The sequence below is a fragment of the Galeopterus variegatus genome, unplaced genomic scaffold (assembly GCF_000696425.1).
Source record: "Galeopterus variegatus unplaced genomic scaffold, G_variegatus-3.0.2 Scaffold3134, whole genome shotgun sequence".
In the NCBI taxonomy this organism is placed as follows: Eukaryota; Metazoa; Chordata; class Mammalia; order Dermoptera; family Cynocephalidae; genus Galeopterus; species Galeopterus variegatus.
Genome location: NW_007729245.1, coordinates 155,506 through 182,067, shown reverse-complemented (window position 1 = coordinate 182,067; position 26,562 = coordinate 155,506). Strand labels below are relative to the sequence as shown.

The 26,562-nt window shown below is 34.7% G+C and overlaps 1 protein-coding gene across 2 annotated transcripts in view; it reads left to right on the top strand.

Moving 5' to 3' along the window:
* LOC103599872 (UDP-glucuronosyltransferase 2A2) overlaps positions 1 to 5,288 on the top strand; it is a 44,926-nt gene extending 39,638 nt beyond the window's left edge. For both annotated transcript variants that reach the window (XM_008584052.1, XM_008584054.1), the window contains exons 5-6: positions 51 to 270; positions 5,009 to 5,288. In XM_008584052.1, the coding sequence (XP_008582274.1) occupies positions 51 to 270; positions 5,009 to 5,288 (500 nt within the window). The remainder of the gene's footprint in view (positions 1 to 50; positions 271 to 5,008) is intronic.
* Positions 5,289 to 26,562: the final 21,274 nt, after the last annotated feature.

The window sequence follows — 26,562 nt, the reverse complement described above, 5'->3', positions numbered from 1 at the left end:
ATATGTTATAATGAAATTTACACCCCGTTGTCACCCTGTCTCCAAACTAGGTCATCCAAAAACTAAAGCTTTTATCACTCATGGTGGAACTAATGGGATCTATGAAGCTATTTATCATGGGGTCCCTATGGTGGGAATTCCCATGTTTGCTGATCAGCCTGATAACATAGCTCACATGAAGGCCAAAGGAGCAGCTGTGGAGTTGAACATGAACACAATGACAAGGGAAGATTTGTTCAATGCCCTGAGAGCAGTCATTAATGAACCTTCGTAAGTACTACTGCTTTTAAAGGCTTACCTACCATTGATTATGTTCTCCATCATAACAGGAAAAGTTCAGTGTTTCATACCTTTGTAATTGGTTTATTATCAAATAACAACCATAATATGACCAACATGAAACCATTCATTTCATTTCTCAAACTGATGTAATGATTAGCTGAAGTTGGAAAAAATAAGACTAAGACTTTAAATATTCTATCAATATATTTTCAAAATAAACAACATTATGATTATATAAATTCTCACATTCTTTCTAAATAACTTGCCAATTTTATAAATAAATAAATATGTAAATATTATAAACCATTCAGTAGGTCCAAAATAGAAGTGCTAATTTGCCCAACATTAATCATTCAGGAATAAATATTAATATTGAATGTATGCCATTCATTAGTAAATGTATGCATACATAGAGGAAAGATGTTGGGTAGTGAATAATTTTATAAATATTGATTGGTACTATAGGTGAATTTTTCAATACAATTTTAAATATAACTTAATCTGATTTAATTAAAGGATAAATTGAATGAAACTATATGCAATATTGAACTTAGGCATATATCCTCATGTTTTCATTTTTGCTCTGAAAGATCTCACCAAGGATAAGAATTAATATAATTTATATGTAAAATTTTAATTATATACATATATATATAATTTTGATTCTTTATTTTTAATGATGTATTTTAATATTAGCCACTAAGATTTGAACTCCTGCTTTGGAAGTAATCTCATCCCCAATTTCTCTTATGTATATTGTAATTTTAACATATCAATATTTATATCATTTATTTTTATCACATTAATTTAGTCTTCTTGATGTATTTAAAGGGAATCATTTTTCACCATTGAATCAGAGATTCTTTATTAAAAAATATTTTATTTTATTTTATTTTATTTTATTTTATTTTTATTTTTTTATTTTTTTATTTTTTTTTTTAATATTTTATTTTGTCAATATACAATGTATATGATTATTATGGCCCACCACCGACACTTTATTTCTTGGCTGTCTCATATTGAATTTTATTTCAGTAAGACTCTTGGATATTGAATTCCCTGAGATTATGTTTAGTAATATTTGCTCATTGCTTTGCTATGAGAATGACTCCTAATATGCTTAGTTCTCAATTTGTTTCCTTCAGGCCTATGAAAATATTGCTCATAGTCTTCTACCATTAAATGCTGCTGTAGGATTTCTGAGTCCTATCTAATCAGTTTTTTCTTATTAGAATTTTCTTTTTCTTCTTTTTTTAAAATTTATTTTATTTATTGGATCTAAATCAATTATACATATTTTTTGTGGTTGAATATTGAGATATGTTGATCAAATCAATACTACTAGCATACATATTTTTACAAATCGTAATTATTCCTTATGCTCCTTGTCCAATCTCTCCTCTTCCCCCATTCCCTTTCACTCCCCCCTCTAATTACCCTAGATTTCTTCTGTCCTCCTGAAAGAATAATGGTTACTCTGTTAATTTGCTGCCTAGATGATCTGTGTCCAATGCTGAGAGATGTGATCAGGTCCCCTAATATTATCATAGAGCAGATGCTTCTTCTGTCACTCTGAAATGGGTATTGTGGAAAGAGAAATCCTCTTCTTTTCTTTGTCTCTGCTGGTGACTCTCCTTGTGTGAATGCACTCCAGTGGCTGGCACACCATCTGCGTGGTGGTTGTGGCATCTAGCTGCTTTCGCAGCAGCCATGGTTATTGTGGTGGCTGTGGTGGGCCACCCACATGGAGGTGCTGTTTTTAGTATGCTCCTTGGCACTGGTGGTATGCCTGGTTTTAGGGTGTGTCTGGACCCCTTCTCCATACCTCTGGTCCCTGGGTAGGCCCCAAGGCGCTGGCACCATGTACCCAGTTGCAGGAGGAGTGTCCAGTCCCCTTCTCCATGCCTCAGGTCCCCAGGCAGGACCAAAGGATCTGGCTTGGTGTGCCTGGTTGTGGGAGGCGGTTTCAGTCCCCTTCTCCATGCCCCAGGTCCCTCGGTGGGCCCCGAGGCCCTGGAGCAGTGTGCCTGGTTGAGGAAGGATGGTTCAGTCCCCTAAGAATTTTCTTTTCAGACTAGAAAAAAAAAAAAATCACTATTTTTTTTTAATTCAGAAACTTGATTATCATGTATCCTTATAAATTATTTTATACATTTTCACTCAAATAAACTGTGTCCTTAAAATACTGTTAAGCTAGAATAAAAAAATAAATTATTCAGTTTTTGTTTTTGAAGATTAATTTTTTGTTTATTATTTATTAGAATGCTTATTAGTTCCATTTCTTATCTCTACTTCGGGAAGATTAGTTGTCGGTGCTACCTCTGTTTGTATATTTTTGATTTGTTCTTTTTCTGTATTATTTTCTAATTGTTCCAATCAATTTTTATTATTAATTCAGTGACATTGCCTCAGATAGTCCACAAATTAGCAAGTTCACTTTTTCACCATAAGCATAGTTTGCTGTTTCTAATTTCTTTATTAATCCTTTAAATTGTTATTTTTAAATTCCTTTATTTAAATTCCTTACCAATCCTCTTTGTCACTCCTCTTTCTTTATAATCTAAATTTTTATCTTTTATTCATTACCCTCACATTCTTATTATACTTCAACTCTTCTCTTCTTTGGACATTGATCATGCCTGATTGCATTCTTGGTCTTTATTTATTAATTTTTATTTATTTATTTATTTATTTATTTATTTATTTATTTATTTATTTATTTATTTTTGCCGTCACATTATGAGTAAGTGGTTTCCATGACATGCTTTTCCTCTTGCTCTCTCAGTATTTTCTCAGAATTTATATAGCTGCCTTATACTTAAACTTGTTTCCATATCATATCAGATTCAATTATTTTTATGTAAAGCCAAACTTGAAGGCTGGAATTCAGGAAGTAGAAGAGAAAGTAAACTCAGGAGGAATTTGGTGCAACTATTTTTTTAGTGGAACTAGTCTGCTTAAAACCATCTGTTCAAAGTTGTGCCAGGGTTTCTAGACAAATTGGGCAGTGTATTTATTTCCAAATGGGAAGACATTAAGCACTTGGCTTAGATACATACTAAACAGTCAACCCTGGTTGTCTATTTTCACTTCCCATCCACATTCTGATCAATTGACTTTTACTAATATATACACATCATATAAGTCCTCATCTTCAGGATATTACAAAAATCATAATTCAGAAGCTGGGTAGGGGGTTAAGAGCTTTAGCAAGGCTCAGTATCACCTTTTGTTTTTCATAAATGTTGACCTTAATGTTTAATTGGTTAGACTATTACCAGGTTGTTAGTAATTTGGTTCATTTTATTAAATATCAAAGTAGGTAAGTTCTGTGATTCTTTTTAACTCTAGTACATAGAATGTTTCTTAAATTTTATTATTGATTTAAAACTATTAATACAAACAGACAAATTATCCAAGTAAATACCTAAAAATTATTTAATTTAAAATGCCTTCACATTAACCCTAAACCTAATACTACCCATGAAATTATATGGGAAGACAAGAGTGTAGTGTACAATATACACATATATATGGATATATTTGTACTCTCTTCTGTTATCCTTTAAAGCAATTAAGAAACACAATATATTACATTTGAACACATAAATCATAGTAATTTGAATATTTCAGAATAACATATCAGTTATAAATCATTAGTGTATAACAAAATATGAAATAATGAATTTATAAGCATGGTCTTGATTATACTATTTCATTATAGGAAAGCATACTTTTTTTGGGGGGGATTCACATGTACAAATTTTTCTACCAAATATATGTGTATTTCAAATTTTAAATCTCTGTATAAATAGAGAAAACTAGAACAAAAATATGATTTGGAGAAAAAGGCTTTTATCACCACTTCAGTTTGCCTAAAGTGTACTAGCGTGAACCATGTAAAATTGCTGTTTTGACCCTACCTATGGTTCAATCCAGTTGGAAGACAATATAACTGTTCTTCACTACGCACAAAAAAAGAACACATGTAAGTAATCTCCTGCTGCTAGATGGAGTGTACCATGTTGATGTGTGAATGATAATTACATCCTTCCTTCCCCAGTCCTCACAATGTCTTGCCTGCACCAGGATATCACTTTATAAAGCGCTATATTCTGTTATCTCCATTAATCCAGTCTGAAACTTTTACTCACGACACAAGGAAACTTCAAATGAAGACATAACGTGCCTTTTAAGTACATAGGCCTCTATCAAGAGCTGTCTGAGAAACCATGAGAGATGTCAACTCTGTAACTGGTGCTGTTGTGATGCCAAATTGATTAGGGACTCTAATTTCAGGGAGATATTCCTATTAGCTTAAAATCCATGTACTTTAATGTGCCATTTCTTAAGTTACCCACATATTTTCATTCAATCTTGATATTGCCAATCGAGACAGTCATTTTAAGCACAGACATACAAATGTTTGCAAGGGAATACTTAAAACAGTGTCAAGTTCACACAGTATCAAAATTATGTCTTGGAAAAATTATGCCATACATTCACAACTGGCTTATTCTGTTTTTCCTATACCTGCATTTATCCACATTGTGTTCAGAATATATTTCTTCCACACTCTTATATCTTATACAACTAGCAAAGTTTATACAAAAATTAAACTTTTCCTCAACATATCTATGGGCTTTAACTTGAATAATAAGTAACGTGTATCAAACACTTACCTTGAACAAAAATGAAAACTAAATCTCTCTAATTTTCCTCATAGTTATAAAGAGAATGCTATGAGATTATCAAGAATTCATCATGATCAGCCCATGAAGCCTCTAGATCGAGCAATCTTCTGGATTGAGTTTGTCATGCGCAACAAAGGAGCTAAACACCTTCGGGTTGCAGCCCACGACCTCAACTGGGTCCAGTACCACTCTCTGGATGTGATTGGGTTCCTGCTAGCCTGTGTGGCAACCGCTGTGTTCCTAGTCACAAAATGTTGTTTGCTTTCTTATAAAAAATTTGGTAAAACAGGAAAGAAGAAAAAGAGGGAATAGATCAAAAAATAAAATAAAAATAAAGAGGGAATAAGTCTTTCTATGTCTGGCAAAGTCTTGAATGGGACAATCATGTTAATTCCCTCGACAAGGAGATTAACAAAAACACGTTTCCACCCTGCTTTCAAATTTTCCATTCCTGTTCTTTAGCCTAGAGATAAAACCTAAACTTCAACATGGTCATTAGCTAGTGAATGTGACCTTTTCTTTCTTTGTCTTTTCCCAGGTGGCTTTACCCTCCTCCTTTCACTTTCCTGACACAGGGACACTATTAATTTAAAACATATTCTATTCATAATACTAACATTTAAAATGTTTTAACCTTAAATGATATGCTGACTAACAATATGCTGAATCCTGGGGAATGCAAAAAGTGTCAATGGAATTTGATGGATGTAGGGAATTCAAAAGAGTCAAATTCAAGTACTCATAGACCATACAAATCAGGGAACCACCACAGGAGATTAGTGTGTATAAGAGTAATGATTTCTTTTTAATAAAAATAAATTCTTCTGGCTTAATGAGCAAAGAATAGTTATGATTTGTAATAATGCATATGCTAAAAGTATTGATTTGATCATCACATGTTTACACAGGTATTGGTAGTCAATGCTGTACCCCCAAAATATGTAAAATCAATTAAGCTTCAATAATAAAAAAAGAAATAAACACTTCTGTTTGCCCAGTGTTATGGGGATTAGAGCATGAATATATAACTGTGGGGGGTTCATTACAGTAGGAAATGTCTATAAAATTTCCATTGAGCACATCTTGATAATCATGGTCTACTTTCTTGCCTTTCTCCAACAAATATTCTCATGTATCCTCTAGTGGTAGGGGTAGTGCACTGTCTTGAAAAAAATAAGAGATTGGTTGTGTCATTTTTTTCTCAAGGAGAACATCAGCATTATGTTAAAGGTGAACAGATCATTATTAGAGGAAATAACAATAAGAAACAGAAATAAATAGAATTTTATGAAAATTTTAGAGTACAATTGATAACTTTAAATGTTATTTTTGAAAATCACTAATGCTCATAATCTATAATCACTATTTATAATCAAAATTTTAACTTTCTGCCAAAAAATAAAACATTTACTTGAAATTTGAGAACATTGTATTATTTTCCAGACTTTATCTTTTACAAATTTCAATTCACTGATTAATTGTTATGCTAAGCATGTACTAGCCTACCAGCTTGGCCAAGAATATGGTATAGCAAATATTTATCAATTCAAAGCATTAATTAAGGACAAATATTCATATTTGAATTAAAATAAAAATTGCCTTAATTTAACAACTATATTAAATATTGCACTTTCATAACCCCTTATAAACATACTGACATGTCTAACTAAAGCTTTAATTTCAGCATTTGATATACAATTGAGTAGATAAATGACATCCACTGCCTTAGTGAAATATTTAAAATTCTTATTCATTTCTGGTAGAGTTAGGTTTTCTATATATATAGAATCACGTCATCTGCAAACAGAGACAATTTCACTTCCTCTTTTCTTATTTGGATGCCCTTCCTTTCTTTCTTTCGTCTAATTGCTCTGACAAGTACTTCGAATACTATGCTAAATAGGAGTGGTGAGAGCAGGCATCCTTGTCTTGTTCCTGTTAATAAAGGAACAGCTTTTAGCTTTTCCCCATTCAGGATGATATTGGCAGTGGATTTATCATATATGGCTTTTATTGTGTTGAGATACCTTCCTTCTATACCTAATTTGTTTTAGGTCTTTATCAAGAAGTAATGTGAAATTTTGTCAAATGCTTTTTCTGCATCTATTGAGATGATCATGTGTTTTTCGTTCTTGATTTTGTTGATGTGGAGTATCGCATTTATTGATTTGCTTATGTTGAACCATCCTTGCATCCCTGGGATGAATTCCACTTGATCACAGTGTATAATCTTTTTGATGTGTTGCTGTATTATGCTTGTGAGTATTTTGTTGAGGATTTTTGCAGCGAAGTTCATCAAGGATATTATCCTGTAGTTTCCTTTTTGTTGTTGTTGTTGTATCTTTGTCTAGTTTTGGTATCAGGGTGATACCAGCCTCATAGAATGTGTTTGGGAGAGTGGCCTCTGTTTCAATGTTTTGGAATAGTTTGAAAAGAATTGGTATTAATTCCTCCTTAAAAATTCGGTAGAAATCAGCAGTGAAGTGATACAGTCCTGGGTTTTTCTTTGTTGGAAGATTTCTGATTATTACTTCAGTCTTGTTGCTCACTGTTGTTCTGTCCAGTTTTTCTATGTCTTCTTGGTTCAGTCTTGGTAGGTTGTATGCATCTAGAAATGTATCCATTTCCTCCAGGTTTTCAAATTTGTTGGTGTATAGTTGTTCATAGTAATCTCTAATGATTCTTTGCATTTCTGTGATATTAGTAGTGATGTCTCCTTTCATTTCTAACTTTGTTATTTGGTTCTTCTCTTCTTTTTTTTTTTTAGTCAGTCTGGCTTATGGTTTGTATATTGAAAATGAGTTCTACATAAAGAATAACTATGTGATGCAAACACATATTTCTTAAATATGTATATTACTGAAAGTGCAAATAAATTGCTAAAAAAATTGTGAAGGTTGAAAATGTATTTGTTAAGTGTTAAAAATTGTGTTAAAAGGTAATTCATAATAATATATTTTGAGTTTCACAATTGTATTATATTTTAAGAAGAGCTGTTTATGTTTGCTATCTACCCAGCTTGTTTTCTGCAATTAGAATGTCAGCAAATGGCTAAGATGCAGTGAGAGGTGGAAAGGCCATCTCTGGGGCTGAGCATTGCATAGGAAAAGGCACCTTCTTGGTTACTGAGACTGGCCACCCATGGCACATGAAGCTTGATGCCACTCAACAGCCCCTGCTTCCTGGATTTCTCTCCTTTTGCTCTGTGATATTCTGCTCTCTTTTCTTTTGCCTGAATATGATCAGAAGCCAGCTGTAGCTGGCAAAAATTCCCAGGTGATACAAACTGCATTAGTGTAACTGCTGTATGTATCTAAATTGAAAAACAAATGCTGAGAATGGGCTTTCCTTAGCAGTCATTTGTGAAACTGTTCTGATGAGAAAACTTAATCCTAACAAAGTAGAGGCCAGGACACATTAATGACAGTGCTTTTGCACAGCTCTTACATTCTCAGCCCTTAATGTTGCTCAAGAGGCTGAAGTTGATAATTCAATATACTTTCTTCATGAGCATTCCATGCATTAACCTCTGGCAGCATCCTCTCTCATCAGGGTTCTTTAACTGGTAGAATGATCCAGAATTCATCAACTCCATATCAATTTGGTAACATGTCCTGTCTTAATGATTTCTCACAGCTTTTCACTGACTTTTATTATTGAACGTTGGAGAATTAAGATATATCCAAGTAGTCTGCTGGATACTAGACATAATTTTGCCTGCACTTATTGTGTTTCAGCAAACTAGTTTATCTTCAGTATTTTGAAGAAAATCACCATAAATAACAGCAACACTTTCTCTAACTGAATTCAGAAGCAGAGGAGCTCAAAATAATCATAGAACATTCACAGCTTTCAGTCTTCCAAATTACAGTTGTATCTCTGAGTGGAATTATTCCTCTCTTGAGAACTATAACCTCCAAACTGCCTAACTGTGATAATGAAAATAGACTTGTCTAAGGGAATGAGTAATAAATACTTGTTAGAAGATCCACTCCCACTTTTAACCCCTTGAGTTCTGGACCCATGCATTCAAACTAAAATAAAGAAGGCATCATATATCAGGCCATTATTTAAAGCATATACAACATCCTTTAAGACAGCATCTCATATCCTTAAGGTATTAAAGAGCTGTCCTTAGGTAATGGGAACTCAGTAAAATCAGTAAATTTCATGGACATTAGACTTTGTTGCAGATACCACATGGCAAGGAAGACAAGAGCACTTTCATGTCCTTTCCTTATATACCCATGTCTACACTCATGGCAACCCATTAAACCATTAACTCATTACTCCATGAATGGGTTAATCCATTCACGAGGGCATAAGTTGTCACAATCTAATCACCTCTTAAAGTACCCATCTTTGAAGTACCGTAACTGGATTTCTCACTCTACATTTATACTGTTATAATGAGTGTCAAGTTTCAATGAATTTGGGGAGAGCATCAATCCACAGCATCAACATTTCCATTCCTTACAGTTCTCATTCCAAATGGAAGCACTTTCTACTCAGTGGCTAATACTGATACTTTATGATGACCCTGTCTCCACTTGTTTCTTCAGACTTACACTTGCATGCCCACTGGCCTCAAGACCTTTTGGACTCTCCACAAAAGTACTCTCTGAGTCCATCATCAACTTTCAAGGAGACCTCTTCAGAGGCTCCTAACTATACTTTCTACTTCCACATTTGTCCTTCTTGTTCTACAGTCAGCAACTACAGTGATGTTTAACTTTTAAATCAAATTTGTCATGGTTCAGCTTCAAATCCTTTAGTCACAGAGTCCATTTCATTGTCATGTCTCTTAAGGAGCCTCCTGCATGATAGAACTCTGGTCTCCTTGGTCTACCTGGCCCACCACTCTTTCCTCTAGTGCATCATGCTCTTAATATATAGACCCTTCTCTCCAACCAGGAAAAAAAAAAAAAAAAAAAAAAAAAAAAGCTCGCACTCAGAATCTTTTAATATCACTTTCTCTTTCCCTGGAATACCTTTCTTAGCTCTTGTCTTATCCTTCAGATTTCAGCTTGAATTTCATCTTACCTAAAGTAGTTCTTTCCCACCATATATAACTCCCTTCTTAACCCTAACTACTCTGTTTATCTTGCTTATTTTTATCTTAGATATGAATCAATCAATAAATAAAAATAACGGAAGGCAAGGACCTCATTTATCTCGTTTGTCACCATACCCCTGTACCTAATGGCCACATGGGCACATAGAAGGTATCTGATAACCATTAACAGAATTAGTGAATATATAGAGAATACTTACATTTACTAGACAGAGGCTTTCATGTCTAAAAAAGAGACAGAGAGAGCAAAGAGAAAGTAGGAGAAAACATTGAGTGTATGGTAAGTCAGAAACCAAAGTAAAAATTTCAGTAGATGAAGTAAAATTGTATCAATTCTAGATTATATGAATAAAATAACTGAAAACTTTTTATCTGATTTGAAAATTTTGTTGCTTATCCTGGCATAAGTTACTTCAATAAAATGGTAAAAGTAGAAAATGAATTACAACATTAATCTCTGCAAGGACTCAAACTTTTTACTTCCTAACCCATATGCTACAAACTTACCTACAAGTATTATCATCTATCTATGGATAGAAGTTATGGGAATATGAGAAAACGTATTGACAACTCTCATAAAATTTAGTTGTGAATGGTGAAAAAGAGATAACATTAAACTCAAAGATAATTTTTCAAGATACACATACCTCCATATAACTGTGTGTGTATAAATATATATATATAAAATTTCATATATATGTCTGTATATAATTTTGTAATATTGTTTATAGTGTTAACTGTTTGAAATTATTTTAAGTGCTTTAAATGTATTAACTCCATTAACTCTTACAATATTACACAGAGAGAATATTATTTTAGACACATTTTATGGATAAGAAAACCGAGACATAAATAGATTAAACAATTTTTCCAACGTCATATTTGTGAGCAGTGTTTGGGGAAGATAAGCAGATGAAGACCAGATTCAATAATTCTAAAAATTATGTTTGATATCTCTGATTTATGAATGGACAGCTTTTTAGTGATAAAGAGAAATGGGGGACAAGTTGAAAGTACAGAAAAGTACAGGAATCAGAGTTATGGTGAGGACTTCAGGAAGACAGGCCTTAACAAGAGTAAACCTCATGATAGAAATTCAGTTAGTGTAAAAGGAGAAGAGCAGAAAAGGAGTTATACTTACAGGAAAGTTTGTATCATTCAGGTTAGGAAGAAAACAGTTGGAGTCCTAAAGATAAGACAGAGTATAAATTTTTTCACTTTCAAATTCTGTGCAGACTCAAGTGTTTTAAACTCAAGCCATGTGCTACTTATAATCTTACATATATTCAAAACACTTCATCTCATCTCAAACTCAAAACAATTCATCTTATCTGCCATCAAATTCCACCTGGAAGTACTTCTAAAACCTTCCTGTCAGACTTGGAACTCCATGTTTCTTCTCTGCTCCCTCTTGTTTTACTATCGGTGTGTCCAGGTTTTGTGAACCATTCCATATTCCATCTTCTCCATCTGTGTACATACTTATCTTTCTCCACATTCAGCCATCCTCATGTGGTGTTGTAAAAGGATTGTTTCAATAGCAGTCACTTCTGATAGTAAATGAAGGGGGGGCATATGAAATAGGAGGATTATTTTTTTTATTTCCAGTTGTGGAAATAAGGACCAAATCCATATGAAAGCAAAGAAAATGAGTCCTTTACACATACTCTTTCCTCTTTCCTAACACTTTACTAAAATATCAGTGTTATCCCATACCTCCTTCTGTGATAATCCTAGGACCTTTTGTTAAAAATTAATAATATTTTTTAAAAACTTTCATAACATCTTAATTTTCCATTTTTGTAATGCATCTGATACTCTTTCTTTTTTTTTTCTTGAATGTAACTGCTGGTCCTACCAATTAGCTTTTGGAAAAGCAAATTAAATATTTGTACATGCCATGGAATGACAAATAGCATTAGAATAGAAACTAGAAAGTGGATGTCTTCTTATCTTGCTTGGAAGCTAAGCATTAGGAGGACAAATGTCTGTATGTTAATCTAATAGTAAGAGTAACACTTGATCAGTTCTAGCTTTTCTGGTTAATAAGGCTAAGTCAGTGTGGCTTTGCAGGGGTGTCAGTAAGGTAACTTGACTACACAATATTCCATGTCTAACTTCTGAAATACGTTTCCTATTTATTTACAATTTTGTGTGTAATTGTATTTTGTTCTTTTTCACCATTGCATGAATATACTACAATTTAGCCAAATATGTGCATATATCTATACAGAAAATTGAAACAAGATTTCAGTACCACATTCTCTTTACCACAACCAAGTAGATATATTCAAAATATCTACCTCAATATTTCACTTAGTATTGTATATGAACTCCTCTTCCATATAAGCCTAAGCAAGCAGTTTTCACCACTTAGACTTACCATAATAAATTTAACCGGGGAAAACTCATGGATATATTGGTTATTCACATTTGTGCTTTCAATGATAATGGTCCAGTGGACGCCCTTGGCAGGTGTACTTCATAAGTAAATCCTAGGGTACATTTCTGATAATGGGACTTCTGACTGAAAGACCTGAATATTTTTAATGTATATTCTTAATGTTTTATCATGATAATACATGGGGATTGTCAATTAATCAGAGTGTTGAAGAGATCATCTACAGAGACAAACACTATTAAATTATCTAGACTTTAAAAAATATGGTCATATCTGCATTCAGTACCTAGCATGTTGTGATGGGTTTTTCTTGATTTAAGTTTACATATTACAGACTGAGGTGTATCCCCATGCCTGAACTTTCCTCCCTTAAATTCCTTCATCTACTTTCCACTTTTTCCTTTAATTTTCTTAAATCACCATTTTGCAACAATCAGCAATTATATTCTAAAGTCACTGAAAATTTTTATTCACTGAAGAGTCTAATATTTTATTTTGGTTACTTCTGTCCTGCAGCTTTATGTTTTGCTAGCACTTCATTGAATGTCTTGTTGCCTATGCTTTTACTTATATAATATGCTATACCTTAATCTTTATTTCAAGACACATAGGTATGTATATACAGCAAATTTCCCTATTTTCCGGAGTCATTTTTTCCTAGAATTCTTCATGTACAATCTTTGATCTAAACTTGTTACTTTCTAGTCATCACACACATTTCTGAACCTGCGGTATCACTTTGACACGGTTCTTAGTTGGATGCACTTATTTTCGGGCCTGATATTTTGCTTTCAATGGTTCTTTCCCTTATGTCTTCTAGTAGCTTTCTTGGAAATGATATGTTCTCAAATTTGCTACAAATTAGAGACTCGTTCTCAAGAAAACATGAAAAAACAAATCATATGTAAGTATTTGCTTGGATTACCTGAATGGATCCAAATTTATACCTAAGTGAAATTAACCCTTTTTTGTCATACATATTACAAATTTAATACAATGACTACTTCAATCTTTTTTCCAGCTTTATTTTGTTTTTTTGATGTTATTAGTGGGGTTTTCATTCAATTTATGCTTTTCCCAGAAGTCATGTAGTCTAGTTCCTATCACTTCTGGGGGTTTTTTGTTGTTGTTTTTTGGTTTTTGTGTGTGTGTTTTTTTGTCCTTTTTGTGACTGGTAAAGGGATCGCAACCCTTGGCTTGGTGTCGCCCACACCGCGCTCAGCCAGTGAGTGCACCGGCCATCCCTATATGGGATCCGAACCCGCGGAGGGAGTGCCGCTGTGCCCCCAGTGCCGCACTCTCCCGAGAGCGCCACGGGGTGGGCCCCACTTCTGGGTTTTATATCCAGCTTGGAAAGAATGTTTCCAGTCCAACATTTGAAAAACACTCCATTTTCTTCAAAGAAATTTGTTTTCTTCATATCATTTTTGCTGCTTTTTTTCCTTTCTCTTTGAAGTGTCAAGTTCTCTACTAATTCCCACCAGAATTAAATCATATTGTCTTTTCTCTCTCTCTCTCTATATATATATCATCTAAGATTGTATTTAGTAGATACTGTGTATTGTTTATACCTGTCTTAAAGCTTATTACTTTGCCCAAAAATGATTCTCCAAGGGACATACAAACATTACCATATGTGATCAACATTAGATCATTTACCACAGTAATAAATCCCTGGTAGATCATATTTTTCCCAAACTTGCTGCTAATTGTGTGCATCATATTTTACTTGTTGGCATTATCAGCCTTTTATTCATTCAGGCAACAACCACATCATCAGTGCCTTTGCTTTTAGACGTTTTTCCAGTATGAGATGTAGTCAGTAATCAGAAATTTCAATTCTACTCTTAACATTTGTGGTTATCAATCTAAGCCTCAGTCTTTATAATCTCATATTGGTTTCCTAATATACATTTTAAATAATTTTCTATGCTTTCAAACTTGTGCCTTTACATGTTGGTCTAATTTTAGCTGCCAGAACTGTTTGGTAAAAGAAAATTTTGACCTTGTGACTATCTTTTTAAAATTCTAGATTAAATTATTTTTCCTATGAATTAAAACAGAATCCCTTATATGGCATTCAAGGCTATAGACGGTCTTCAAAGTCAACCTAATTTCCTTTTACAACCCACTACCCACACTTACTCTGAGATTTATACTCAATGGATTGCTTTCCAAATATCATGACCTTTTCTTACTCTACTGTGAATTCCCTTCTCTTGCTACACTGTGCTTTAATGCTACCAAAACTTCATCTCACTTTGTATGTTATCTGTCATACTAGCTTTTCCAGATTGCGTTATAGAGGAGTAATCATAGTTTTCTCTGGGTTTCTGAGCACAATGCAGCAGTCATATGACTCATCATAATATTCTTCACAGTACATTGTTGAGGTGTATTATCACCAAACTAGTTGGTTGTCCCCATGGGAAAAATAATTGGAAATTTCTATTCTTCTAAACCACCTGGAACATTCCAGTTTAGGTTGTGTAAAATATGTGCTTTTTGATGTGTGTGTATAAAGTAAATGAACTTTAGTAGTTTCTACTTTCTTACTCTCTTCTTTACCAGCCTATATATTGAATGTACCTCTTTTTGTGAATTTTAATTTTTAAGTTCTAGAAGGCTGGAATAATTTTTTTTCAGATAATTTTGCATTTCTTTTATTCCCCAATAGGCATTAGTTAAACTTGCAACAAACTAATGATATTTTCCTTAAGAATATGTAGTCTCTAATTATTGGATTCAAAATGCTACATATACCCATTAGACCAAGTTTGCTAGCTTTACCATTCAATTCCTTCATATAGTAATTCAACAAATCACTTGATATAAGAGTTTTAAAAGATTTGTGGTAAAATCTCTTCTGAAGTTGACAGAGTTTAAAATTCTAATTAAAATTTTGTCAGTGTTTTCTTTATAAGTTTTAAGTTGGTAATATTAGCTGCATTCATATGCAGACTTATCATAGCTTCCTGGTAAATGAGAATTTTTCTTGTTTTTCAGTGATATCTTATTTTTGGTTATGCTTTTTAAATTATAATTGATTATTTTCTAATCTTAATATGAAAACATCTACACTATTTTGTCCAGTACCTATGTGATATATTTCTCATGTATTTACTTTAAATGTTTGTGTGTTGCAATGTTTTAAAGTTGTCTCTTTTAACTAGAATATAATTAGATTTTTTTACATCTCTCTTTTTGTATATAATTTCTACACTCAAAGTTTATATCTACTTGTATTTACATGAAAGCTACTATATTTTATTTTCAACATCTTTTAATGAACTTTCCATTTTTCTAATTGTATTTCTCCATCTTTCTTTTGTTCTTTAAAACTGATTGAGTGATTTTTGTTTTGCTGTGCTTTTTCAATGTAACTTCTATGTATTTGGAAGATGTACATGTACTAATATTTGATTTTCCTCAGTTGAAATTTTTTAATCTAATGTATGTTTTAAACTTTACCTGGAAATTTTTATTCAGTTAGTTGCAATAATTGTACATTTACCACAATAACTGACACATTTTATTTTATAAACATTTTATATGTTTCTGTTTTTCTTTTCATTTTTCCCTTTTTTGCTTATTAATTATGTTACTAAGAACCATTTGAAATATTTTTTAAAAATTTTAAAGTTCTTTTATTTAATTTATTCTTTTCTAATTGTAACAGTTAAATATTTATATCTAGAATATTTTGAAAAGAGAGAAGATAATTTCTTTGATTAATAATTTAAGAATGTTGGAATGTATTAATATCAACATTAATACCAACATATTTAAAAGCTTATGTATATCTTAAATTTAAATTGGCCCAATTTTGTTTTGTTTTGTTTTTGACCCCTTATGTTTTTAACCTATACTCACTTCTTTGATGATCTCATTCACTGAAATGCTTTTAATTATCATTTGTATGCTGATGACTCCACAGATCCCAGCTCCATCCCAGCTTCAGTATCCTTTGATTCAAGAACAGTACCTGTTGACCCAGTGTTCAAACCTGCTACAGTCACTAAGCTGGTACTTGTAAACCCAGATTCCAAACAGGCCCTAGTGAACCCAGGCTCTAGGCCCTTTGGAGCACCAGTCTGGAGCCAGTCTTTAGGCGAGTCCTTGCAGCTCCAGGCTCTACTTGACACAGGATCCAGTCCCATTGCAATGAACCTAGGATCCAGGCCTGCTCAGTAAACCCCTGCACTAGGCTGATGCCTGAGGATCTAAGCTCCAGGACTTTCTTGTGGATCCTCCCCTTTGGATTCTCCCCTGTGGATTTAGGAACAAGGGTTATCCCTGTGAACTCAGGCTCAGGACAGCCCCAGTACCAAGTAGGCTCCTGTGGACCCAGGCTTCAGATTGAGCCCTGTACATGCAGGCTGCAGGCCTGACTTCATGGATCCAGGCTCCAGACCCACTCACACAACAGTCTAGTGGTACACCCCAGTAGGATCTGGCACTGAATGGCCCCAGTGGACCCAGTATCCATGATTGTCCCAGTGGTCTGAAGCTTCAGGCTTGATGCCACACACCCAGGCATCATGTCAGCCCCTGTGGACCATGTGCCATGAACACTCAATTTCTGACCCAGGCACCAGAAAAGTTTGCTTAAGGATTCTAGCAGCAAGGCCACTCAAGGAGTTTGCCAAATGGCTTGCCAGAATCTCTGAACTGGCTTACTGGTAAAGGGATTTTCCTGCTGAAGTCACTGTGTAAGGCCTGAAACAGGTGTCTACTTCTGCAAATGAACAGACACCAACACATAGCCACAAGAATCACAAATTACGGATGAAACATGACATCACCAAAGGAATGAAATTATGCACCAGTAATCAACTGTAATAAATTAGAGATGTACAACTGTCCAAAAAAAAAAAAATTCAAAAAGTTATCTTAAAGAAGTTCAATGAGCTGTATGAGAACACAGGTAGATAACTCAATTAAATCTGGAAAACAATGCACAAATAAATTGAGAAGTTTGAACAAAGAGACAGAAATAATAAAATAGTTTGGAGCTAAAGAACACAATGACTAAAGGAAACAATTTAATAGAAAGCTTCAACATAGATTCAACATCACAGAGGAAAGAATAAGTAGGCTTAAAAACAGATCATTTAAAGTCAGGTAGTGCTATGCCTCAGGCTTTATTTTATTGCTTAGGATTGCTTTGGTAATTTGGGGTCTTTTAACTGTTCCATATGAATGTTTAAGATTTTTTTTTTCCATTTCTGTGAAGATTGTCATTGGAATTTGATAGGGATTATACTGAATCTATAGATCACTTTGGGGAGTACAGACCTTTTCACAATGTTAACTCTTCCAAACCAAGGGCATGGAATGTTTTTCCATCTATTTGTGTCTTCTTTAATTTCTTTCAGTAGTGGTTTATAGTTCTTGTTGCAGAGATCTTTCACCCCCTTTGTTAAATTGATTCCTAGGTATTTTATTTTTTTGGTGACTGTCATAAATGGGCTTGCTTTCTTGATTTCTCTTTCTGTTAGCTCATTATTGGAGAATATAAGTGAAACTGTTTTGAGGGAATTTATTTTGTATTCTGCAATGTTACTGAAATTATTAACAAGCTCTAGGGGGTTTTGATAGAGTTGTTAGGTTTTTATATATACAATATCATGTCATCTACCAATAGGGACAGTTTGACTTCATCTTTTTGAATCTGGATGCCCTTTGTTTCTTTCTCTTGCCTGATTGCTCTGCCTAGTATTGATGGTACTATGTTAAATAGAAGTGGTGAGAGTGGACATCCTTGTCCTGTTCTTGTTTTTAAGAGAAAAGCCTTCAGTTTTTCCCCATTCAGAATGATACTGGCTTGTCATAGATGGCTTTTATTGTGTTGAGATACTTTCCTTGTATACCTAATTTGTTGAGAGTCTTTATCATGAAGGGATGTTTAATTTTGTCAATTGCTTTTTCAGCATCTGTTGAGATAATTATATGCTTTTTGTCCTTGATTTTACTGATGTGATGTATCATAATTAAGAAATGGGCAAAGGAACTGAATAGACATTTTTCAAATGAAGACATACAAACGGCCAACAGGTACATGAAAAAATGCTCAACATCACTAGTCCTCAGGGAAATGCAAATCAAAACTACATTGAGATACCACCTCACCCCAGTTAGATTGTCTATAATCAAAAAGACCATGAATAACAAATGCTGGCAAAGGTATGGAGAGAAGGGAATGCTCCTGCACTGTTGAAGGGACTGTAAATTAGTATAACCACTATGGAAAATAGTATGCAGATTTCTCAAACAACTACAGATAGATCTTCCACATGATCCAGTAGTCCCACTTCTGGGTATGTACCCAGAGGAATGGTAATCATCATGTCAATCTCCCTGTTCATCACAGCTATGTTTACAATAGCCAAGACATGGAACCAACCTAAATGTCCATTGATGGATGATTGGATAAGGAAACTGTGATATATATACAACATGGAATACAACTCTGCCATAAAAAAGAATGAAATTATGCCATTTGCAACAACATGGATGAGTCTGGGGAAACCTAAATTGAGTGAAATAAGCAAAGCACAGAGGGATCAATACTGCATGTACTCATTCATAAGTGGGAGCTAAGAGAGAAAGAAGGAAGGAAAGAAAGACTACAGTGGTGCATTGGGCTTGCAGAGGGAGAGAACATACCTTGGGATACAAAGTGGAGTTGGGGGGGAAAGGGAAAGAGGAATGGAGGTTGAGAATAACTGAGGATAATTGGATGGGGAACACAGGGCACAAACACAATTTGTAGTAATGGGCATGCTGAAAGTATGGATCTGGCCATCAAATCTTGGGGACAAGTGGTGACAACATCTTTGCACCTCATGAATATTCTTACAAAATTTAAAAAATACAGATCATCTAAAATTACTCAGTCAGAGAAACAAAGGGAATGAAGAATAAAAAAGAGTGTAGAAAGATTATGGGAATTATGGGACACCAACAAGCAAAACAGTATATGCATTATGGGCATCTCAGAAGGAACAGAGAAAAAGACAGTACTAGATAACTGAGGGAAATAATGACAGAAAATTTCTCAAATCTGGAAAAGGAAATGAGCACTCAGATCTATTAAGCTCAAAGATCCCCTGAATAGACTAAATATAAATATATCTTCACTGAGAAACATTACAGGCAAATTCTCAAAACTCAAAGACAACGAATTTTGAAAGCATCAAGATAAAAAAACTCAGTATAGTAAAGGAAACTTCTGTAAGACTATGAGTGAATATCTTATCAGACACCTTGAAGGCCAGGTGAGAGTGGAATGATATATTCAAAATGCTGAAGGAAAAAAAAAATTGCTGACCAAGAACACTATAAATGGTATGGCTGTTCTTCAGAAATGAAGTTGAGGCAAGGTTTTTCTCAAATAATACCTGTGGGAGTCCATCACCACCATAACGGCCTTCCAAGAAATGCTAAAGGGAATTCTTCGAGTTAAAAGAAAAAGACTCTAACTGACAACATAAAAATATACAGAAGTATAAAATGTACTGTAAAGATAAGGATATAATTAAATTTAGAATACTTTAATATTGTAATGCTGGTGTAAAAATCACTTTTAACTCTAGTATAAAAGTAAAAAAAATCCACAAAAGTATTAAAAATAACTATAGGTACAACATTTTGTGAATAAATACATTACAAACGATGTAAATTGTTATATCGATAACATAAAATACATGGGGAGGAGGAGTAAAGCATAGAGTTTTTGTATGCAATCCAGGATAAGTTGTTATAAGCTTAAAAGACTGTTATGCCTATATGATATTTTATGAAAGCCTCACAGAAAACACAAAGAAAAAAAATATATAGTAGATACACAATAAATAAAGAAAAATAAATAAAATCATACCCTACTAAAATTATCCAAAAGGGAAGACAGCAAGGTGAAAGTAATGTAACAAAGAAACAACAAAACGTCAGCAGATAATTTATAAAATAACAGTGGTAAGTCCTTACCTATCAATAATCACTTTCAGTGTAAATGAATTAAATTCTCCAATAAAAAAACATAGAGTGGCTGAATAAATTAATAAACAAGATTGAAATATGACTTCCTTGAATAGAATGTCTTTAGCCTTTAGGAAACACATAGGTTGAAAGTGAAGTAATGGGAAAAGATATTCCATGCAAATCTTTCTCTCCAAGAGAGTAGGGGTAGCTATAGTTAAATCAGACAAAACAAACTTTAAATCAGTTACAAGAGACAAAGTTGATTACTATATAATAATAAATGGGTCAATTCATCAAGAGGATATAATAATTGTAAATATATATGAACCTAACATCAGTGTACATAAATATAGAAAGCAAATATTAACATAACTTAAGGTAGAAATGGACAGAAATATGATAACAGTGGGAGACTTTAATTCTCCACTTTCGACAATAGACAGATCAACATATTATCAATAAGAGAATATCAAACTGAAACAACACTGTAGAAAAAAATGGACCTAACAGACATACTGAGCATCCAACAGCAACAAAATACAAAATCTTCTCAACTTTATATGGAACATTTTCCTGGATAGATCTTATGTCAGGCTACAAAACAAGTGTTAACAAATTCAAGAAGAATAAAATCATAGTAAGCATCATTTTCAACTACAATAGTAGGAAACTGGAATTTAATAACAGAAAGAAAGTTGAAAAATTTACGCATGTGTGGAATTCAAACAACACATTCCTGAACAATCAAAGGACCAAAGAAGAAATGAAAAAGGAACTTAAAAATTATCTTGACACAAACAAAAATGGAAATACAACATACCAAATCTATGGAAAACAGCAAATGCAGTCCTAAGAGGGAAGTTTATAGCAATACACCTCTACATTCGGAAAGAAGAAATATTTCAAGCAACTTAACTTTAGACAGATGACCTGAAAGAAAAAGGAAATAAAAAAGTTCTGAGCAAAAATAAATAAGATAAACAATATAGAAGATCAATAAAAACTAAGTTGTTTTTAAAAATATAAACAAAATAGACAAATGAAAAAGAGAAGACATAAATAATAAAATCAGAAATGAGAGAGGAGACATTACAATGATTCCACAAAAATAAAAAGGATCATAAGAGACTACTATGTACAATTATATGCTGACAAATTGGATAACCTAAAAGAAATGGATAAATTCCTTGAAACATACAATCTGTCGCAGGGTCCTCCACAATAGTTTGGGGACAATTTTCTTCTGTCCTAAGAAATAACAGAGTGTCTTGACTGCTTTATGACCCAGCCAGATGGATGCTTTCCCATGCTGGCTTGAACCCAAGCCTGGGCTTCTGCTGTGGGCAGCCTACCTAGCAACAGGGACTCAGCTGACAGCCAGGAGGAAGATGCACAAGTCAGAAAAGAATGGAGGGGAATTTTTGAGCTCCCTCATATAAACTTAAATTAGAGCAAATCCACAGTCCCCCTACCACCTTCCAATCAAACTTATCCCTTGAGAATATACTCTTGTGGAGTTGATTGATCTGGCTAGCTGCTTTCAGCAGAACCCAGAGGAGTCCTTAACAATTTGGTTGATAAAATTATGGGATGGTAGTACTGATGAGGTGGTTATGTCTGGATGTAATGCAGAAAAGATTACCAATGTCCCAGCATATTCCTCCATCAGGCAACACCTACATAGTTCCACGCTAATTTAGGAAATTATTCCATGATAGACTAGATCATTCCAGCTTGTAGGGACTCTTTGCCATCACAGGGGGATATGTCTAGGAATCCTGAGCCTTGAAAGATAATCAAAGAGACATAGGATTTGCTACCTGAGCTGGCAGTGAGGGTGGTCATCCATGCTCCTGCTTTCCAGGGAATTGATAATTTCATTTTCATGGCCAACATATGCAATAAGCTCCTAAAAACTAAGGGGCCCCTCCACATGACATGGGCCAGACTTTGGCTAAATTAGGGGAAGTAGAACTGACTGGTACAACCAAAGTGTGGAGTGCTCTAAAAACAGGGGAGCCCAAAAAGAGACAAAGAAAGGGAAAAGAGAGGGATGCTACAAAATGGGTGTTGTGGAGCCAAAAATGGCAAAATCTTTTGAAGGCAGATACAGAAAGATAAAAAAAAAAAAGGCAAATAACCCAATACAGTTCTCCTTAGTTTTTGGTAAGCCAGAGCCCATACTGTGACAGGAAGGTCAATGTTCCCCTCAGTGTAGGGTAATTTAGGAGGACTGGAGGCCTCATGTAGAAATAGTAATTAATTGGTCCCCTCAAAATAAGCAAAAAGTTTGGCTCTGGTGAATACAGGGGATAAATATACTCTAATACATGGTAATCCTCACACATTTCCTGAGCCCCTAACTTGCATGGATGGGTACAGAGGTACATCTATCCCTGTGAAATGAGCACATTCTACTGTGGCAAACTGGGAATGTTTCACTCATCCATGATGTGTCTACATTCTGTAATTCTAGAGAACATTTTGGGGATAGATACTCTCCTGGGAACTTCCCTTGAAACAACTGTAGGTAAATTCTGTCTTCAGGTAAAACTGGTAAAGTCATGCTCTGAGCGGAGGCTAAACAGGAGCCATTGGTGCTACCCAACCCAAGACATGTGTGTGTATCAAAGAATATGGTCACTTAAGAGGACACAGAAAGATAACAGCTATGATTCAGAAACTAGAGAGGGTGAAGATTCTGCTTCCTATAGAGAGCCCACTGAACAGCTGGGTAAGGGCAGTAGAAACGCTTGATAGTACCTGGAAAATGATAGTTGATTATTGGGAACTACATGGGATGACTCTGGCCATAAGCGATGCTGTCCCAAATGTGGCTCAACTACCAAAAAACTTTACTTGTTTAGGTACATGGAAAACTGTCCTAGGTTTAACAAATTCTCTCTACAGTTTACTTTAGACTCAAAGTCCTAAGACATGCTTGCCTTCATCTGGGAGGGCCACCAATGAACCTTTCAGGTGCTACCACAGTGGTACTTACATAGCTCCACTATTTGACATGGTTTAGTGGCCAAAAACCTGGCCATTTAGGGGATATACCTGGTATTCACTGGGGAACTTATGTGAATAATTTTCTGCTAACCTCTACAGACTTAAGTCTTTTTTCAGAAAGATACATAAAATGTCCTAGGGAACCTACAATTCAGAAGATAGGACTTTAAGCCATATAAACCCCCCAAACCACAGCCACTGTAAAATTCCTGGATGTGGTGTGCTAAGATATTGGAGGACCTACATTCCCCACTTGGCCCAATGGATCAGGCCGTTACATGACCTGATAAAAAAGTGTGCACAAATATTAGGATTCGGACACTAAAATATAAGAAGTGTTTACTCAGACAAAAGACTTACAGATGTAAGCACAAACTCTACAAACTGTCATCCCCTGGAGACCATTTGAATTAAAAGTTTCTGTGACTGAGGAAGAAATGGTTTGGGTGCTCTGGAAGAAGGAGGATAACCAAAAAATGTCCACTGGCTTCATGTCACAATTGTTTAGGGGGGTAAAGAAATGCTATATACTCTGCTACAAAAAGTTTCTTTCAGTTTACCAGGCCCTCTCGCACATAGAACTCTAATCAGAGACATGCCATTGGAAGTAAAAATGGGTTACTCTATTAGGTGTTTGGTCAATGGCCCCTTTGCCAGATCAGCATCGGAGGTAGAACAAAATAGTACCTTGGTTAGGTGGTATGCATACCTGCAGCAGAGAGGGCACCTTACACATAGCCCTCTGTCTGAAGAATCACAGGCTCGGTTGAAACCTGTATAATATTCTATACATTTAAAATTAGTTCCAACACCATCCCCAGAGAAACCCTATACAGGAAGGATATAGGACCCTACCTATACTAGTCCATTTCTGTTGCTCATAACAAAATACATGGAACTGGGTATTTTATAAAGAAAAAAAAAATTATTGCTTACAGTTTCTGAGGCTGGGAAATCCAAAGTCCGGGGAACACATCTGGTGAGAGACTTGGTGGTACCGACGTGATAGCAGAGTATTACATTGGGAAAATGGCAGAGCAGGTAAAGAGAATAACATCCTCATTACCTCTCCTGTTAAAGCCCTAAAAAGTATGTGCCCATGACAACCATTTTTAACCCCTTCACTATGACATGGTCCTACAATCTAATCACCTCAAAGGCCCCGCCTTTCAATTACCATAATAGGATTTCCCACCCTCTTAACAGTCACAGTGGGGGGCCAAGTTTTTAATACATAAAACTTGGGGGATGCAATTCAAGCTTCAGTGACTTTTGGGGGAACACAATTCAATTCACTATACTACCTCAGGATGCTTGGAACATGGATGGCTCCAGTATTGGCCAGCAACCCAGACGACAGATTGCTGTGGCTATTCAATCAGCCACTAGTACCATGTGGGTAGAATCAGGAATGCAGTGTAGGAGCCAATGAGTGGATATATGAGCTGTCTGGTTAGTGATTATGAAGGAGCCACACCCAGTAACTGTGTAGTTATTTCTGGGTGGTAATGAAAAGGTTAACACTGCTACTAACTCAATGGAAATAGGGTCAATGGTTCATAAGTGGAAGGCTATTATGGGGGGCAGAACTATGGGCAGAATTTGGGAGCAATTACAACCAGGGGCTAATGTTGCAGTGTTTCACATAGCAGGTTACCAACAATCATCCCCTGGTGAAAATATGGAAGCAGATATCCTGTTTAACAGTTTCTTTTTTGCCACATTTCTTCCTGAGATCTATGTACTGTGTGCAGCTTCACCACCAAAAATCTTCTGCGGTTCTTTGAATACATCTTGAAACACAAATTGGACAGTTTTTTCTGCCGGTATTGGAATGTGTCCTCTGTTATATATACCATGTCTCTCTGTCCAGGCAACTCTTCATTGTGCACAAATTAAAGGAACCTCAGCCAGTATCCAAGCAGATTGAGTCTGGGTGAAGTTAACAGAAGAACAAACTCAGGGATGGAGATGAATCATCTGATGGTGTGGTATCAGACAGAAAGTACAACTTGTGCACAAAAACTGGAATCTGAAACTCCCTTAAATATTCACATCTGGAAATACAGCATGGCTTTCATTCAATAGAAAAGAATGAGTTCAGCTGAGGAATAGCCACAAATATCCCATAAGGAAAATCTCTGTCCACATTGGAATAAAAAAGATGCTTGCAACAAAATGCTTGCAGTGTAATAGAGTTAACAGTACTCTTTAAGCAATTACAATAATTGTATATTCACTTTTAATCCACTTTCTTCACCTCATTGTATATTTCCTGGATTAGTATTAAAACAATGTTTGAGTTTAAAAGAGTTTGTATATATTTAAATTAATAACTCTTTAGATTCCTTCTTACATGATCATTTAGTGAAAAAAGGTTTGGGTTTTTTGAGATTAGAATTTTTCACTTTGTAACATTTCTTTAAAGCAGAGTTCTTAGTAACAGTAGCAGTTCATGATTTCAAACAAACCATTTTGTACGTTACAGATTTTAATGGATTATCTAATGTTACGGGTTAGTGTTTTCAATCTTTACAATTCATTACATAAATTGTAGGTGACTGTGGGTCTCAAAAACATCAAAAACTTGTAAGTATCTTAGTATTATCCTCAATATGCCTGCTCTGAGTGCACATTTGAGACAAAACTGCCATGGGTTTATCGCTGTTTTTTCAAGCCATGACAAAGGGTTGAAAAAAAACTTTGGTGGTGGATAAAAGCTTAAGCCAAGTATTCAGTAAGGAATGTGGATTTCCCTGATTCCATCTCCAGGAATGGTGAAGAATGGTATTATAAAAGAAAAAATGGGGACTGGTTGTTTTCTGAGCAAATTTGCAAGATGGGTTTAAAAATCACAAGGAGATTAATTTATGAATGTGCTGGACTTCGTGTAACAGACATAAGTATGTGGCTACATCAATAAATGTGTATAGTCAGGTTTTTGACACATAACTTATTTAATATTACAGAGAAACAATAGAGAATATCAAATATTTCTCTGATCCTGACAGAGAAAATAACCCACCCCCCCCCCCCCCCCCCCACTTCCCCAACCCTTTTTTTTTTTAAACTTGGGTTTTTCCTTTTTGGGGGGGGCAAACCTTTTGGTGTTTTTT